Source organism: Lampetra fluviatilis, chromosome 27 (assembly GCF_964198595.1).
Source record: "Lampetra fluviatilis chromosome 27, kcLamFluv1.1, whole genome shotgun sequence".
Classification (NCBI taxonomy): domain Eukaryota; kingdom Metazoa; phylum Chordata; class Hyperoartia; order Petromyzontiformes; family Petromyzontidae; genus Lampetra; species Lampetra fluviatilis.
The window spans coordinates 4,989,262-5,008,184 of record NC_136301.1 but is presented as its reverse complement, the minus strand read 5'-3'; the positions used below and the strand labels follow the sequence as shown (position 1 = coordinate 5,008,184).

The following is an 18,923-nucleotide window of genomic DNA, read 5'->3' as shown; positions in this document are numbered from 1 at the left end:
CCAGGTTCAGCCACTCTGCGATTAAATTAGAATCCTCAACTGTAGTCAGTTGATGGTCTCAGCCTGGTCACCAAGTGACATTTGGTTTTCCACGTAATTCACGAATAATTCCAGCTCTGATAATGACCAAATACATATTTCGGTTTCACTGCGACGAGAGCACCTTTACAGCACAGCTTGTGGGAAGAGTGTAGCACCGTCTAGCGTGGATAATAAGTCACTCGAAGGCAGAGGTCGCAAACGGGTTTTGATTCCTTACCCGTACCCGGCCGCACCAGGGTCACAAACGGGTACCCGTACCCGGCCGGGTACAGGTAGCCGGGTATCGGGTAGGGTACGGGTATCGGGTACCCGGTTGCGACCTCTGCTCGAAGGGCATCTCAGAAGCAGTACTGCGATGCCTACTTCTGTGGGCCGTTCTTTAACACAGGGGGTGGTGATGCATCGCTTCCGATGGCAGAATTGGAATCAAATGTGGTGGGGGGGGGGAGTAAAACAGAGACCTGAAGTTACACTAATTAAAACAAAATATCAAGTTGCTGCGTTACACACCCAAGTGTCCCTGTTACATTAGTGTTAACAGTCTTGCAGCTGAAGGTTGCCACCGCTGTTCAGGTTTTCGCGGTTGTGCTGCTGTACAGCTCTGTCTCCCTCCGATGCATTTCCGATGTCTGATTTTGCGCGCCATATTTCTGGGAGCTTCAGCAAGTGAAACTTTAGGCACGTGGAGCGAAACGTCGGACATCGTGCCGAACAACACGCGGTACAAACCGGAAACGCATCAGAGCGAACCATTTCACGTTTTTAATTCATTACATTTTGAGATGGCGCACAGGTGCTAAGGCATACCCGATACAGCCATGTAGTGTTTAACGGCCAATTATAAAAAAAAAAATTATCAACACGCATTGATAATAACTTACAGCCAATGTCAATCCACTGTTGAATGAAGGTATCCCTAGGGCATGCCAGTCAATGTGCTGTATGACCATACTTCACCATGCTGGTCAACGTGGGTTGGTAGAGTTAGTGTGGAGGCCCACCTACACCGGTTTAGATATCACCCTGGCTGAGGATCGAACTCGGGTTGACCGTTTTTCGAAGCACAGCGTACAAACCAATGTTGGTGGGTGGAGTGGCGCCGCCACTCCACCCACCAATGTGTAATTGTGTTTTCATTTGACGCAGGACTGATATTTTCACTTTCATTACAAAATATTTTTCGAACAAAAGCCCTTTCTCACGCCTTTTTTGCACTTGCAAACAACATGCAGAGGAGAACATTTGACAATTAAAATGTATCCTTCATCACTTCATATATAAAAGTGTGATGCTGTAAACAGTTGCTTGATTACAAGTATACGTGTGCATACATAAATATTGTATAATACACACTGTGTGAATATATAAGGCTATAAAATATCTGGGAGGCTCAACCGGGTCACATGGGTGACCTGGCAGCTCCTCCCGCCCTATGTGACCACGCCCACTTGACAAAGCCACGCCCACTCGCTCACTCGCCCCTGCGCACTGAAATCGACAGGGCCTACTGCTGACAGGCCCAGCCCACTCCTCTGCCAAATCCAGTCCACTAGAGTACGCACCACCAACTGCTCGGGTCATGGGTCCATTCAAGACTTGCAGCGAACGTCGTGTTCTCTCGTGGCTAGATTGTATGCGACACGCACGGACCGGTCAAAAAACGCACAATTCGGTTCCTGCGGGTAAAACGCCGTGAGTTTTTTTACGGCAGGATAATGATGTAAATTGTGTTTCCCCGCACCTCCGATTATCACTGTTGGCTACGTACTGTGCAAAAGAAGTTCAACATACGTAGAACGTGGAGGAAAACCATTGTTGATGCTAATCAAGTGGTGAGGGCAGGCCAAAGGCGAAATTTACCCAAGGCCTCCAGGAAGCACTGTGGAATAACATTTAAGTTGCCAATCCACTTGGAAATTTGGAATAGAACATGGCCGGAAAGCGTTGTCGCTGTAATTGGGAAGAAGAGGCTACGATGGGCGGGACAGGTATGCAGGGAGGCAGATGGCAGTTTTACACAGAACTTGGCGACAAAAGTGGGGAGACCTAAAGCCAGATCGCGGCGATGATGACTGTGTAACAAGGGAAAACATTTTTTTTTTATCTAGATGTGATAAAAATATCACAAAAGCAAACCTTGAGGGTGCCATTCAAACAAACAACAGCTGCTGGATCTGGCATAAGGAAGGAAGCGACGGTTGGGTTCAGCGGTGGCGACAACATCACTGGCACTGGCCACCACGATCAGCTCATTGTAATCTTCGGCCCCCCCCCCCGCGTCCGTGTCTCCGTCGCTCGCGAGCACGGTCGCCTCGTAGAGGCCCCCTAGGCTTGGGCCCGTAGGCCACGCTGGCCCGCCACTCGTCATCCGAGTTGTTGCCGCCGGGTTCGACCCCTGCCCCCCTCCCGACCCCCGCCCCCCCCCCCAACCCCGTCCCCTCGCCGGCCTGGCGTGGCTAAGCGCCCCGCTCGGACGCGAGGCGGTCACCTGACACTCTGCGACATGTGCAGCGGCGTGAGCATCTCCTCGAAGATGGCGCCCTTCACGTTGGAGCCGCGGAGGTTCGCTTCCTGCAGGTCGCAGCCCGACAGGTCGCAGTTCTGTGGTGTGCGAGGCAGGGAGGGATGGGAGGGAGTTAGGGATGGGAGGGGAGGGAGAGATGGGAGGGAGGATGGGAGGGAGGGGAGGGGAGGGAGGGGAGGGAGAGATGGCAGGGAGGGAGGGGAGTGAGTAAAGTGGCAGGACAGTGTGGGAGGAGAGCGAGGGAGTGAAGTGAGGGAGGGAATAAAGTTGGAAGTGAGGAAGGGTAGGAGGAGAGGGAGGGGGGCAGGGGGGTGAGAGGGAGAAGGGAGGAAGAGAGGGAAGGAGGGTGAGTGAGCAAGTCAGTCAATGATAGGGCAAGTCAGAGCAAGTGATTGAGTCAGTGAGAGGGCGAGTGAGCAAACAGACGGTGGGTGAGTGACAAAATTTAAACATTCCTCATTAAGAAGGAATTCACCTAATTTTATCTTCAGGCTCTTTAACTATTATTATACATACTCTTTGGTTTTTTTCGGTAAAGTCATGTAAAAAGAACAAAGAGTATGAATCCTTGCAGTCACGAAAGCTTCAAATCTAGTATTATACATTTTTATTGCTAGGTGTGCATGCTTGCTCTTTATTCAATGCTATTTGTGTAGAGCGCTCTGCGATCCACGGGTGAAGAGCGCTATATGAAGTCCAATTCATTTGTTTATTCTTACGAAACAGAGCGAGGGGGTGAATGCGTCCATGGGTGAGCGAGCGAGTGGTGGTGCAGCGCCGCGTGTCTTCCCGCTCTGAACACCTCCGCCCCCCCCCCACACCCCTCCCCCCCAACCCCGCGTGACCCGCACCTCGAGGTCTGTGCCCGCGAGCGTGGCCCCGCGCAGGTTGCAGTTCTTCAGCTTGGCGTTCTTGAGCGTGGCCACGCGCAGGTTCACACCCGTCATCTGGCTGCCCTCCATGTCCACGCCCTTCAGGTTCGCTCCTGCGCCAGGTCCCCCGCGCGTCGGCGGCAGAAAAGATAGGAAGGAGAATCGGGGAGGCGGGGCGGGGGTGATGTGGGCAAAATATCAAGGACCCCATGGTACGTAATAACACAATCAACTTAGGACATTTGGTATTCGCCGCATTCTTATCGCGCGGCAGGGCGATCGTCGCGAAGGAAAGCGCTGCTGTGTTTCGCAGACGCGGTCTGCAGGGGTCTCACAGTAGGGGGCGACGATGCCGAGTGAAATCAGAATTGAGTAACTTACAGGTTTTGTACATGTGTGTGTTGAACTTCTTTCGCACTGTACGTTGCCAACCGTGCTAAATCGGAGGTGCGCGGGAAGGGCAACTGACTAAGCACAATTTCAAGTTTCCTTCGAATTTGACAAATTTGTACCACGGCGGCGGCGGCGGCGGCACACAACGGCCTCATCTTTTTTGCATTACGCCAGCGGATCTTTAACATCCACTGTGAAACAGACAGCATGAATTACACCGTTAATACACACAACTGCAAACCTCTGCAATAAGCAGTGCGAACGTGCTCCCTGCTGAGCCACGTCACCGCCCGAGTGTCAAACTTGTATCCACTCCATCCCTCTGGTCTCTCTCGGAACAATGAAGAAGGGCCACACCCCGAAACGTTGTTTATTTGTGTTATTGACAAACTTATTTGTTATTCACGCTTGTGCAGCACTGCCAACGCAGTACGCCAAATAAGTTGTGTGTTTAACAAATGCTTTAATCTAAGTTGTCTTGTGGTTGTTGTTGTTTGACTTACATCCCACTGGGATTATTGCACACAGCGTTGGTGTAAGGTGCTCTTTTCTGGAAGATTTTTTGCTGCTTTTTCCTGGATTTTTCTGTTTGCGCATAGTCACTTTAAGATGTTTTCTTGTTCATGTTTTTGTTTTTTGCTCGTTGCGGTTGCACCCGATTCAAGAGCCGAATGGCTCACAGGGCTATACCAAATAAGTGAACCTGAAAAAAAAACTGAAAAAATATGCAAACTCGTCACACTAAAAGATGTACCATGCATCGCACAACTTTCAGATGCACTTCTGCGACCAATAGCAAAGCCCTTCCTTGTGATATTCGGAAGCCACTGGAGCTATGCACTTTTAAATCTGGACTGAAAATGTATTTCTTTAGAAATGTTTTTTGTGATTAGTTTATTGTCCTCTCCCCGCACCTCCAATTCGCACGGTTGGCTACGTACGGCGCGGAAGAAGTGAAACATACATACGTACCTTCCAAGTTTGCCTTCAGTCCTGTGGGCTCTTCAAAGTTGCACCCTCTGAGCGACGCGCCCTCCATGTTGGCGCAGAGCATCTTCACTCCCTGCAGGTTGGCTCCCTGCATCATCAACGTCACCACCGCCGCCAACAACATCACTGAGATATCTCGTCTTTTTAAAATCTAGATTTAAAACTAATTTCTTTAGAATTCCTTTTTGTGTTGAGTTTCTTGTCCTTCCCCCGCACCTCCGATAAGCACGGTTGGCTACGTATGGTGTGAAAGAAGTTCAACATTATATAACGCCAACACCACCACCACCAGACAGAGGTTCCCCCCCCGCCCCGACAAGAAACCGTTGGGGCAAGCGTAGTTATCGAGCGCCTATGAAAGCCGGCACGGCACACGGAGAGGCGGTGCGTCCATCGTCACGCCCGGCCTACTCTGTCTCTCCGTTCCTGATCTTTACACATCGCGCTAGCTACCCACTTTCAATGCCGAGCCAACCTAGGAAAGGCCCAGGTCTGGGGCAAGAGATACCACCACCACCCCTTCTGGCGAACGGACGTGCGCTGCCCCAATCCCCGTGGGCTCCCCTCTCGGCCCACGCGCGGATCCGGTTAGCCGCACTCACATCCAGCACGGCTCCGGAGAGGTCGGCGCGCTCCAGGTTCGCGCTGGACAGGTTCGCCTGCGAGAGGTTGCACCTGCTGAGCGCGGCCATTTTGAAGTTGATGTAGCGGAGGTCCAGGCGGGAGAGGTCGGCGCCGCTGAAGTTGAGGCCCTGCCGCGGGAGGAGTGGGGTGAGGGCGTGTTCACAGAGTCGTGGGGTGGGTTGGGATTTTGGGTGGGTGAGTTTGGCTGGGTGAGTCGGTGGTGAGTGGGTTTGTATGGATGGATGTATGTATAATACGTATGCCTTCGCGACCAATATTATCCGTAATAAACGGTTTTTTTTTGGGGTTACATCACATGAATATAAATGTGTCGTTAAACCCGCCACCACCCAACACAGCCAATTATTCAGGTGTGTCACGTAATCAAAACGTGCCTATTACTACTTCAGCACATCGGTGTGTTGGAGAATAAACCGACATTTACTATTAAAGTACAACGTTTATTATGGATGTATGTTGAACTTCTTTCGCTGGGTGGGTCAGTGTGGTTGGGTTTGGCTTGGTGGTGCGTGGTAATTTTTAAACAGTCAGAGTGTCTACACTGTTGAATGTGTGGGTGGGCGAGCGAGTGAGTGAGTGAGACGTTAGTGAGCAAGTAAGCAGTGGGTTATAAGGAGTGAGTGAGTGGGTGTGCGAGTGAGCGAGTACATGAGTGGGTGGGAAAGTGAGTGAGAGAGTGGGTGAGTGGGTGGGCAAATGAGTAAGTCTGGAAGTGACAAAGTGAGTGGATAAGTGAGAATATGAGCGAGGGTGTGGGTGTGCGAGTGATGAAATGGGTGACTAAGCAATTAAGCGAGTAAACGAAAGAATGAGCGAGTAACCGAGTGAGTAAGTGGATGAGCGGGCGAGTGAGCTGGTCAAAGAGGGAGTGTGCGAGAAGGCGGGCGAGCATGTGGGAAAGCGACTGAGCGATTAAGTCGCTGATCGGGCGAGTGACTTTACAAGTGATGGAGTATTAGGCCAACATCTGGGCGAGCAGCCTAGTGAGCTGGCGGCACCTGGCAGCGCAGTTCACAGCTGGTGGGCGTGGCCAGGAGGAAGCGAATGAACTCTTTCCGGGAGATTGGCGTGTGGTCTTCGGCAGGTTGCTTGTTCTTCAAAATACAAACAACGGCACCAAGCGTCGCCGTCGACACGTTATCTTCAACGACGCCGCGGCCAAAACATCAGGACGGCTTTCATTCTGCACAAACGCAAAGATCTCCCGTACGGCCTCTAAAAGTCTGGGTGGCCTTCACCACGCCCGGCCGCCTTTGTCTCGTCAGTGCTGATTTTTTTACATACTGTGCCTGGTACTCGTTTAAGGCCGAGTAGACCGTGAGTAGGTTAAACGTTGAGTTTTATAAGGGCACCACGGGGTGACCAGCCCCTCCCCACCCAGCCCCACCCCTCCCACCCCCCACCCTGCCCCACCCTCCCCAACCAGCCCCTCCCCACCCTCCACACCCAGCATCCTCCCCACCCTCCCCTCCCCACCCAGCCCCTCCCTCCCTACCCCGCCCCTCCCTGCACGACGGACGGACACAATAATCCCCTGTGGGCTGGTGTAACCAGGAGGTTCCTAGCAGTATAATGGCAGCTCATATCTGAACGGTGTCCTGAGGTGGGATTACACCCAGACTCTCTGTACTCAATTGTTGTTGTTGTTGTAGTGGTTGCGAGTGAAGGCAGCCACTCCCCACCTTCATCAGCTGCTCCATTTGCTCGATGAGCGGGGAGATCCCGAAAAACTTCGCCTCCTCCAGGACCCCTGTTAACAAGACAGCGTGAGGACACCATCACCGTCGGGCCATGATCTACCCACTGCTGGATGAAGGCCGCAGATGCGAAGACTCGGCGCTCACGTTTCGGTGCGTTTTGGCAAAGCTGTTTTTTTTTCTTCGTCCAAATTCGATTTAAAAAAAATGTCCCAACGTCTCAATTGCCAACGATGCGAAAAAATATGCACGTACATACGTGTGATTGGACTTGGATATTTTTTTACGTGGAGACAGGAACGTCTGGGGTTTTAGCCGTTCAACGGCATTGGCTGCAGGCCGGTGAATCACGTTGGTGTCGCCGTTCAACGTTCCGGACGGGCGGCAAGTGACTGACCATGAGCTCCACTTTGAAAAAAAAAGTACTTTTTAACGTTTCCCCATCGGCACCCTGGGAGTGCGCAACCTCAGTGAGCAATCTCTGGACCGGCTTCCACAATCAGTGTCTCCTCGGCAGAGTCAGCCTTGCCCGAATCTATGCTGGCAAACTGCCAGATGCGAGTATGTACACATGTATGTTGAACTTATTTTGCACCGTCAGACGTTTCGGCCACAACGCAAGCAGCCGTCCTCAGGTGAAGAACAGGTCTGTCTTCTTGGTTCTTTCGGCAGACCTGTTCTTCACCTGAGGACGGCTGCTTGCGTTGTGGCCGAAACGTCGTGAGAATTATTTTATTATGTTTTATTTGTATTATTGTATTATTTCCATTCTACGTAACTTTACCGAAAGAACCAAGGAGATGAATCCCTGCAGTCACGAAAGCTTTAAATCGAAATCGCTTCCTCCAGTCTAAACAAATGAAAGGGATCCGATTCTGATGGTTTACCCGTCGTGTGCTGCGCCGCAACCGCAGCCGTTCGTTTGTCCCACAGTGGTGCGGGAGGGCAAACCCTAAACGCAAAAAAGTATTTTCGTGCGTTGGTTTGCCGTCCTTCCCCCGCACCTCCGATTAGCGCGGTTGGCCACGTACGGGTGGTGCCAATGGAGTCCAACGTACCCTGCAGGTTGAGCCCCTCGTTCACGATGACCGTGCCGTGGCGGAGGAAGTTGATGACCGGCTCAAAGTACTCGGGGCTCCTGTCGATGAGGTACGCTCCGCTCGGGTCCCGCGTGTTGCTCCAGCCCTCTGTGCGCAAGTAAAAAAAACGCACCGCGTATTCATATTTGAGGCCGAGTCAACCTAGGGGAGGGGTCTCCCACTACCCGGTTCAGATAATCATCGCCGGCGTCGGTTTGACGGTGAGCGGGGGTCGAACTCAGGGTCACCGGGTTCGTAGCGCAACCAATGTTGTGCTAGCCGCCGCTGCACACGCACGCACACACACATGCAGACGCTGGAGGGACTTTCGTCAGCTGTGGAGACGAACGTTGAACGTCGGAGCGCGTCCTGGCGCGAGTTTCTTCTCGCCGTTTGTCAATTTCGGCGAAAGTTGTGCCAACGTCCCGACTGCCAGTGGCGCGGGAAAATCTGTCACAACGAAGTGAATCCATCCCTGGAAACGTTACTCACCTCGTCTGTCAAACATCTTTGCGAGCATGCAGTTCGGGTCTTTGTTCACCAGCGTACCTCTGTCAGACACACACACACGCGCGCGCAACATTGGTTGGGTTCGGGTGACTTATGAAAGCGATCTCTCAATGTTCGCTGACATAGCTCCGTGTTTTCAATGCTCGCAAACTCAGTGGAACAACTGCGGTGGCAAACACGTGTTGCACTGGCCAAGATGACCTCTTGACCTTGCCCCTGCTGCCCGTGGCGTGGGTGTCGTTTTAGTTTTCCCGCGCGCGGTACCTGGTCGTAGTGAAGTGACGACCTCCAACATTGAGAGTCAACCAATCGGCGAAGGAGTTCTGGCCGGGTTCCTCCGAGATGGAGGCAAACTGAGGATCTGAGGAGTGTAAAGACAAAGTTCCCCCGTGTAGCCTTAATAGACTGTTGAGGCAAGTGGTGTAAGAGCGACTCGCACCTATGACGGCCGGCACGGCACACAAGAGGGTGGGTGGCCAGCACCATGCCCGGGCCACCTTTGTCTCCCGAGTAACAATGTTTACGCATCGCACCAGGTTCTCATTTGAGGCCCAGGACCGGTTCACATAATCGTCACTGGTGTTTGCCTTGAGTAGGAATCGAACTCAGGTCATTGGGTTCGAAGCGCAACGCGCTAACCGCTACACTACTACTTTGAGCAGTGCACGCACACACACATACACACTTACAAAGAAAAGATCCCCCCTTTAGATCGTTAGCGAGCACCTATTAAGGCTGACATGGAACACGAGGCGACGGGTGGCCAGCACCACACCCGGCCGCCATTATTATCGCAAGTGCTCAAGTTTACACACAGTACAAAGTACTAATTTCAGGCTGAGTGGACCTAGGAGAGTTCCTGGAGCGATTCAAATATTATTTTGTGATGTTGCTATAAGCGGAAATCAAATTCACGTCGCCAGGTTCATCGCGAAGTGCTCTGTTTTGTTCGTGTTCGACAAATCACTATCCCGTGCTACCCTGTCTTCACCAGAACCCTGCCTTGTGCTGCCCTTCATTACCCAGAACCCTGCTTTGTACGAGAGTGATCGAACCGCTCCCCCTTAACGACAGACGGACGGACAGAGTGCTTACCTACAAACGATTCGCCTGCAGAAACAAACAGCACATCGTCTTCCCTAAGCACAATAAACAACAACAAACATGTTAGGAAGGGTAGGATGACGATGTCCCTCTTAGAGGGTCTCTCTCGGGCAGTGGTTCTTCTTAACCTGGGGGTGCACGCCACCCCCTGGGGGTGCGAGATGCCCTTTCTGGGGATGCGAGACATGGCAAGATTTTTTTTTTGAAGGTAAATAATAAACACGCAAATTAAGCTCGGGCACGTAAGTAACAACTACTTTGTTTCATCACACTCTGTGAATTTATCAACATTTTTTTTTTCACGATTGAGAACTAAAGGAGTGCAAGGCTGCAGTAAAGGTTAAGAACCACTGCTCTCGGGGATGCCCTTCTGCCAACAGTGGCGTGGGGCGAGCAATTGCAGAGCTGCGCGTTTAAATAATGTCACCGCTCCTGGTTTGACCCGGAGAGTTCAGGACTTGGCATCCAGTTTAATACACTGTTCGTGATCCATGTCCTGGTGGCAGGAGTTGGTTTGTGCCAACATCTGTCAGTGGCATGGTTTCGACAGACCCAGGCCGACCGAGAAATGTCTTTGGTTTGGCCTCTGGAAGAGAGGTGGCTACGAAGCTGGCATTGACTCACCTGATCAGGCAGATGTCATCAATCAGCCCGCCGTGGGCATTGTAGATCGCCAAGGCCTTAAATCCCAGCTTCGTTCCGGCGAGGGACAGCAGATCGGACAGCGAGCCATAGACAGCCACCACCTGGCGATGAACCAACAAACAAAAAACCCACGGATAAACCAAAACACACGTGAACTCAAGAGGTCACGGAGTTCATAGCGCTCTCAAAAAGTCTACGTGGTATAGACAACGATACTGTATAGGTGAGGTGCAGCCCTGAAATGTCCTGCTCATGGCACTGCTGGATAAGGAACTTTCACTAGAGGGAACTCGAGAGGGGTGCCGCTCTAGAGGGTATTTTGGCCTACTCTTCCATCGTGACATTTTAGGATTCTACTCAGTTTTTTTTACAAAGCCTATGAAGAGCAACTATTAGAGATGCAGGTCTGGGTGATTAATTAATTCCGTTGCTTTGTCTGCAAGTTGGCGAAGTGCAGATGCTCCCAGCGCCTCGGAGTGTTTATTGGGGGCTGCGCAAAACTTTGTTGTCCATGGTTTGCAACTTTCCGCAGCCGCTCAGCGGAGTGAAGCGTCCTTGATTTGGGCCCTGACAATGGTGGCAATGATGACGGCGGTGACGATGGCGGTGAGAATGACGACTGACAATGACGTCACCTTTCCGTTCCTCCTGCAGCCATTGGGGAAGACGGTCACCCGCCTCATCTTCCTCCCAACCCGGATTCTGCGCCGTCAGAGGGAAGCACGGGGCGGCATTGGGACAGCGGCAGCGAGACTCGTGTCCCAAGACGGACCCTGTTGTGGGGGGGGGGAGGGAGCACACAGAGCAGCGCAGAGGAAGCGTCTGGCGAATAAAGGCCAGCACAGGGAAGGGTTCTGCATAAGATAGCGCAGAATTGGCCAGTCCTACTGCAGTGACATCGCGGGATGTCACTGCGTGAAGCCGGGCCGGGAGAGGAGTGCGATGTAATGACATCACTGACACCACTGGAATGTGGATGCATTAACGGCCCTACGCGAGGCTCGGTGAGCGCTGATTGACAGCAATGGATGGCACCACACGCTGCGTGCAGTTCCAGCCCCTAGAGCAGGCATGGGGAACGTGCGTGGGGTCGTACGAGGCCCGCAAAATCATTTGGTGTGGCCCGCCCAAGGCAACCGCAGGTGGGACTCGAAATTCAATAAATCTAGGAGCAAACCTGGAAAAGTGAGTAGCAGCAACATCATCAATACCAGCTAACATCACACGCCTCGCCAAAGAGAAGCAGTTCCGGCCATCGCATTAGGGGCGAGTAAATTAAATGTTTGGCCAAATATCGCAGGCGATTTTTTAAGTGGATAATTTTGTATGGCCCGCGAATGATGTTACAAATATCCAAATGGCCCTTGGCAGAAAAACGGTTCCCCACCCCTGCCCTAGAGGATGGGGTGAGAGGGTGCCAACGACGGAACGGGGTTTCAAAGGGGCCATGGCACTCTGGTTGACCCTGGAGGACACATGACCGGAGGTACCTACACCCGGGGACCCCCAAAGGGGGGCTGGGGGGATCACGTGTGGAGTTGCAGAACCTCCACGAGGATTCCAGAAGAGGGTCGTGGCTCGGGGAGCAGCGAGCCCCGCCACACGGAATAGAAGCCGGGCCCCCAGTGGGACCGGCTGCTGTTGTTCTTCCCGAAGACTCCACGTCCACGTCCCAAGTTCTACAGAGTCTCCAACACGAGGACCCGGGCCCGAGTCGGGGTCCGGTCCATTGTAGCTAGCTACGTGTGGTTAGATGGCCTGGTGGTCCACCAACGTAGCGAACTATGTGGTGAAGGGGCAGTTACCCCTTGTGTTAACGTGTTAACGTGTTAACGGGCCGTCCATAAATGACGTCACGCAATTTTGGACGATTTTTGACCTCTCCCCCCCCTCTTTGTCACACGGCGTCACAAAAAGTCAGACCCCCCCCCTCCCTCAAATATTACGTCACAAAGCTCTGCCCCCACCCCCCCAAAAAAGAAAACTTCAAATCGCTTTCAACTATTGTCATTGTAGTGCGTATTTAATGTGGCGCTGCACTCTGATGTTGTAGGAGAAAACATTTATTACAAAGTCTATTTAATTCAGTAGAACGTGTTGTCTATATTTATTGAAAGTTGCGCATTTTGATGTGACGTCACATTTCTCAAACCGCCCCCCCCCCCCCCCCATTGTCACACATCGTCACAAATGTCTGACCCCCCCCCCCCCCCCAGGTGCGTGACGTCATTTGTGGACGGCCCCTAATGTTAATAAACGTGCTGCCTTCAAGTGTATGTCTGAGTCTCCATTTGAGTCCCCTACACGATTACGAAGACAGGGCAGTGCAGCACAGCAGAGGGGTTCCTGTTTAAAAGGCCGCAGGGCCTTGGCTGAAAGAGGGCGCAGAGTTAGTGGAGAGCTCTGAGTAGTAACATCGGACAACACAGGGTTCTAGATACGACGGGGTAGCACAGGATCGTGTTTGTTCAGAGGGGGCACAGTATAGAGCAGGGTTCTGGATGACAGGGGGCAGCACGGGGCAGGGTTCTGGTTAGAAGAGGGCAGCACAGGGCAGCAGTGTACTGGATCAGAGACGGTCAGCACGGGGTAGGGTTCCCGATAAGAGGGCAACACAGGACAGGAGGGTTCTGATTAGGGGAGGGCAGCACGGGGCAGCAGGGCTCTGGTTAGGGGAGGGCAGCACGGGGCAGCAGGGTTCTGGTTAGGGGAGGGCAGCAGGGTTCTGGTTAGGGGAGGGCAGCACGGGGCAGCAGGGTTCTGGGTAGGGGAGGGCAGCACGGGGCAGCAGGGCTCTGGTTAGGGGGGGGCAGCACGGGGCACCAGGGTTCTGGTTAGGGGAGGGCAGCACGGGGCAGCAGGGCTCTGGTTAGGGGGGGCAGCACGGGGCACCAGGGCTCTGGTTAGGGGGGGGCAGCACGGGGCAGCAGGGCTCTGGTTAGGGGAGGGCAGCACGGGGCACCAGGGCTCTGGTTAGGGGAGGGCAGCACGGGGCAGCAGGGCTCTGGTTAGGGGGGGGGCAGCACGGGGCAGCAGGGCTCTGGTTAGGGGAGGGCAGCACGGGGCAGCAGGGCTCTGGTTAGGGGAGGGCAGCACGGGGCAGCAGGATTCTGGTTAGGGGAGGGCAGCACGGGGCAGCGTGGCTCTGGACAGCTCAACTCCGTACCTTGGCCATGCCCTTCTCCGCTCAGCAGACACTTCCGGAATCGGATGTAAATAATGAAGCGATTCAAGAAGAATCGATTCTAAACAATTTCAACCTCCTCTCTCTTGACAATTGGATCGAAATCGTGATTCAAGCGCATCGATTCAGAACGTTAGATCCAATGGAATCTAAATGTCGATTCGCGGTGTCGATTACGTTAGGCGCGACAAATGTTTGCGATTCTAAATCCTTACGGTTTTATCTCCACGTGTTTGTATACAGCTCCACTTATTTTACGATGATTAAGCACTTTCATTAATATTATGGAAGAGCGGTGGCACACTGGTTCGCGCTAAACCTCACACAGTACTTAGATAGGTTTAACACGTAGGCTTTCGCGACCAATGTATCATTACTGGCGAAACGTCGTACTCTCACCACTCACCATTCATCCTCACTACTTACTACTCACCTTCACCACTCACCTTCACCACTGCCCCTCACCACTCACCCTCACCACTCATCTCCACCACTCACCCCTAACCACTCACCCTCACTACTCACCATCACCACTTACCCTCACCACTCACCATTCACCACTCACCCTCACCACTCACCCTCACCACTCATCCTCACCACTCACCATCACCATAAACCCTAACCACTCACCACTCACCCTCACCACTAACCCTCACGACTCACCCTTACTACTTACCATTCAACGTCACCACTTTTCGTCACCACTCACCCATCACCATCACCACTCACCATCACCACTCACCCTCACTACTCACCCTCACTACTCACCATCACCACTCACCCTCACCCTCACCACCACCAATCACCCCTCACCACTAACCCTCACCACTCACCCTCACCACTCACCCTCACCACTAACCCTGACCCCTCCCTCACCACTGACCACTCACCCTCCCCACTCACCCTTCCTACTCACCACTCAACCTCACCACTAACCCTCACCCCTGACCACTGTTGTATATGTTGGGTATGAAAATTTTGATATGTTGTATGCGTGCGTGGGTGAAATTATTATGTTGTATGTGTGGGTTATGAATATTCAGTGAAAATAATAATAATCAATTGAAATTTGGCCAAATGTGTAATTATCCGGAAATATTTTAATTTATGTAATTATGCACATTTAATTATGCTAATTCGAGAGGTAATTGTAGTAATTATGCGAGTGGGTGTAATTATGATAATGCAAGTCGTTATGATAACCAGACCCCGCCTCGGTGACGAGGGTGGGTTATCGATCGGAATAAGGCAATTAATCGTATGCAGTTATGCAGGTGTGGTGTAAGTATGCAAGATTAACTTAGATTAACTCGGCATCGTTGTCTAGGTTCGTCTCATTCTCGCTTATATTTTTAGGTCCCCGGTTCACCCCGTTATCGCTTTAACATTTACTGAGTATGTATGTGTGTTTATTAAGGTCACCAAGTTCAGATCTCAACGCAGAAGCAGATCTTATGCATAGACTTCAGGAAAGAATCACACAACCACTTCTGTATTAATCAATTTATTACTAATTCAACCTCAACTATGATATAGTATGCGAACTCTCAATCCCGGAACGTCAACACGGCATCAATACAGTATCATCAATGATTGTCTGATTTCACTTTGACAACGGCACATGGATCCCGCATAACGCGATGGTTGTTAGTGAGAGAGAGAGTCGTTAAAACATGCAAATACTATGCTAAGAAAAACCTTAACTTTAATGAATGATTATACTCAATATTGTTCACGCAGTACCGCCCTCCTTATTGATCATACGCAACCCTTATCACGTTGTTAGCACCTTGGGTCACGGGACAGTTGAATATTCTGTAGAGGATGCGAGTACGTGCGGCGATTATGACTGAAAGATACTTGAAAGATTATACGGCGATAAAAAAAACACAATCAAAAACAGTTATTATTCTTAAAGGCACCAATCTCAACAGATACATCGGCAGGTTATCTGACAACAGAATGGCTCGGAGTAAGGGCCTGCGACGGTGCTCCTTTTCCGAAGATCGTTATATTATATCAAATTTACTAATTGGGGACCAGATCACCTGATAAGGATCTGGTGGGCCACCACTCCCCACGTGAGCGTGGCTCGGCGGAAGGAGGTGCCAAGAATCAATTCGTATTGATGGATCTGTTGGGAATTTATGCGATTAAGAGTACAGCCCACTAAATATTAAAGATAAAATTACGAATACTCTTATAAACGACGGATGGCCATCACTCGGTCTCGAGTGTTCTCTTCACAGCCACGGATGGCTTATGGGTTCGAGTGTGTTTGAGTGGTAAGAGTGGTCTTGAATAGTCAATGTTCGGAGTCGGTTCTTTATGTCAAACAGACGCCTGGTGGTCGTGTGGTGAGGGGGCGGTGCGCGTCATACGTATTAGTCGCTCCTCTGTCACCGTGGTGAATTGGTTGGATGCCTGTTGATACGCTGTCGTAGTTCGGAACCCGGTCGGTAGGTGGCGCCCACAGCTCGCTCGCAGCGCGCAGTGTTGGGTCGTCGCCTCGTCGCCAAACCGCGATTATCAGCTGCAGCAGAGACCTCCGACTCGGCAGAAGTTGACCCACGCAGGCCGAGTTGAGCTGTCAAGCGGGTCTTGCCCGCCTGCAGAGGAGATGGGGAGCCGCTTGAGTCGAGCCCCGAGAGCCGGCTGGACTCGGCTGAGTTCCAGAAGCTGAAGAGTCGAGCCGACCCGTTGGTCGCAGCTCGCTCCTGAGTCGACCCGCTCGGTCGAGCTGAAGATGAGTCGAGCCGACCCGCTGGTCGCAGCTCGCTCCTGAGTCGACCCGCTGGTCGAACTCCTGAGCCGACCCACTGGTCGAACTCGGCTGATGAGTTGACACTCCTGGTCGAACTGGTTTCCAATGCTCAGGGTCCTTTCTTTTATGCCGAAAAATCCCTTTGGGTCCTGCCCACAAGGCGGGGTTTCTTTCGATTTTTGCTGTGTCAGGATCTGTCCGTAGGTAGGTGTGTCCATGTGTGTGTCCGTACGTCCGTGTCCTTGTGTGCATCACCCACGGTATATTCCGTTGTCATACTCCCTCCATAAAATCCATGAGCAAACAATCAGATGTTACAAATTGCCTCGAAATCGTCTCTCTGTCTGGGTGCAATATTATCTCTTGTCTGGCCTTCTTCATGAACCAAAACACAGACGTTACAAATCGTCTCACAGGCGTCTCTGTCCGTGTTGCACGACCTGGAGGGAGGGGCACACTCCCTCCGATCCTCACAGCACACAAAGACATGGTTAAAAAGTTTTAAATTAACATTTGTCCCTTACCATTTCCCAGTTATGATTCTGTATGTAACCTCAGGTGTGTCGTTTCCCATCGTGGTGCTTGACCCAAGTGGAGGTGCCTCCCCGAGCACATACACACTCCCATCCCGCGCTGCGGGGATACAAAGACGGCTGGGATCTCCCTTTCTCTCCGACCCTGGGTTTAACATCGCTCTTTTATTATGTATTTTATTTCGACCTGGTGGTGATTTATCCCGCTATCCTGGCTCTTCATAAGTTTTACTTTTGTCTTTTCATGCATAGGCTTATTATTATTAATTTATTTCCGATATCTTAGGTTAAGGGGTAAGTTTCTTGATCCTAGGAATTCGTATTCCTTGGTGTCTGCATGGTTATATAAGCGGAATATAGTTTACGGTGAATAGCGTTAACATTGATGTTATGTACGATATTATGTATTGTGATGTCTTTAACTTAACTTGTTGGTCAGGGCTTCACTGACATGAAGTTGCATTTCATAGCCTCGCAGGTTTTTGCCTCACTCTGTCTCTGCTCGCCGTTGTTGTTGCTGTCCAGCTGACGCCGTTAACTCAAGGCCTCATTAATTTCCGTCACTCCTTGTAGGTGAGGGCGGTTGAACCTTGGAGTCAGTTCTGGTTTTTGTCTGCTTGCTTCTTCTGATGTCCCCTGACCCCGGGAGTTATTATTTCTACTTTTATGGCCTGTCGAAGCCCGACTCGCTGTTGCTGGGCTGGTGGGTCGCTGGGTTGGTGTGTTGTTCCCGGCTTTTTGCTTACGTTTGCAGTCCGCCGTGCTCTTAATTCCCTTCCCTCTTCAACCTTATATCGACTATTCGCTCCTGTCTGGGTGCGATTCAATTTTGACTTAGGAAGGTTCTGATTGTCATATGCTTTGGGTCGAGTTGTATAAAAAGTATTAAAGTATGGAAATAACATTTCATATTGACTTAATGATGGTGATGGTTCAGTAGGCGTAACTTGTGGCCTGGTTTAATTGGAGTGGGTGTGAATATCGATAACTTTAGCCTACCCTGTTGTTAAATTCTGACTTTAATGTTACTTTAATAGCAATACAGAATAATTGAGCTTTTCGTCTTAACTAGGCGAACGCGAACTTCTGGTGACCTCCGCTTCTGGTGACCTCCGCAGCCTTGTTATTCAGCTGAGTCTGCATCCTTGAGATATACAACGCTCTTATTCGTCTCACTGTGGCCATCCAACCTTCTGCTCTGGGAGTGTTATTCTTAATTTCAGGTCAAAGGCCCCCTCACGTTCAGCCGTGCAGGGTTGTTAATCAGCTCCCCCCCCTGTGTACACAACCTTGAGCTGACCCACTTCGTTTGACCACTCACCCTGGATTTATCTTTCCTTGAGGCAAGGTTGCAAATTCTGTCATCCCAGCCCTCCTCCAGTTCATCACTTAACAACACCTGGTGTTTTGCAGTTTGCTGCGCTTTGGGGTGTTTTCATTCATTATATATCAATGATGGAAGAAGGCTAGAATACAACATTCCGCCCTTTTAAAAATGGCCAGTGGTCAAATGGCCACGGGTTATTTTAAAAAAAAATGTATACCCTTCTTCCATCATGAACCATCAATTGTCCTCAAGTTTTGCTGCTATTTCCTTACAACGCGCGCGTACGTGTCACAACTTAACATGGTTATATGTGACAAAAAAAAATATTCTAAAGGAAGGTAAAACGATAAGGGAGGGAGAAATTATTCTATTGACTACGTGTTATAGGAGATATCGTTAAAAAGATAGTTTCTACGGTTATTCTTGGGTGGCATCATCATGTCTTGGCTCTATCCCTGCTTGGCAAAGTACGTTAGCAGGAGCGTGAGCAGGAGGGCTGCCATTTCCTGGAAAACATGTTACACATTATTGTAGTGTGATATGCCCATTAGTTTAGTTCCCCAGAGATTGGTGTTTTATTCTGAGTTAATTTTTTTATGTCCTAAGGTTAAGCG

At 51.1% G+C, this 18,923-nt stretch overlaps 1 protein-coding gene across 1 annotated transcript; it reads right to left on the bottom strand.

Annotated features, from left to right (window-relative positions):
- Window positions 1–2,484: 2,484 nt before the first annotated feature.
- On the bottom strand, window positions 2,485–13,751 carry KCTD9 (potassium channel tetramerization domain containing 9). Its single transcript, XM_078869391.1, has 13 exons — window positions 13,668–13,751; window positions 11,137–11,274; window positions 10,481–10,602; window positions 9,848–9,891; window positions 9,017–9,113; window positions 8,735–8,793; window positions 8,222–8,350; window positions 7,149–7,216; window positions 6,465–6,560; window positions 5,424–5,573; window positions 4,804–4,909; window positions 3,418–3,551; window positions 2,485–2,643 (listed from the first exon to the last, which is right to left on the bottom strand). The coding sequence occupies exons 2-13, from the start codon at window positions 11,182–11,184 to the stop codon at window positions 2,527–2,529; spliced, it is 1,170 nt and encodes a 389-aa protein (XP_078725517.1). The 5' UTR covers window positions 11,185–11,274; window positions 13,668–13,751; the 3' UTR covers window positions 2,485–2,526.
- Window positions 13,752–18,923: the final 5,172 nt, after the last annotated feature.

Excerpts from the sequence above, each read along its gene's own strand:
- KCTD9 (XM_078869391.1), bottom strand. The coding sequence starts at position 11,184 with ATGAGGCGGGTGACCGTCTTCCCCAATGGCTGCAGGAGGAACGGAAAG. Across the intron at positions 9,114-9,847 it reads TGCAGGCGAATCGTTTGTAG|ATCCTCAGTTTGCCTCCATC; the intron begins GTAAGCACTCTG and ends TACACTCCTCAG. Across the intron at positions 2,644-3,417 it reads TCGCGGGCACAGACCTCGAG|AACTGCGACCTGTCGGGCTG; the intron begins GTGCGGGTCACG and ends CGCACACCACAG.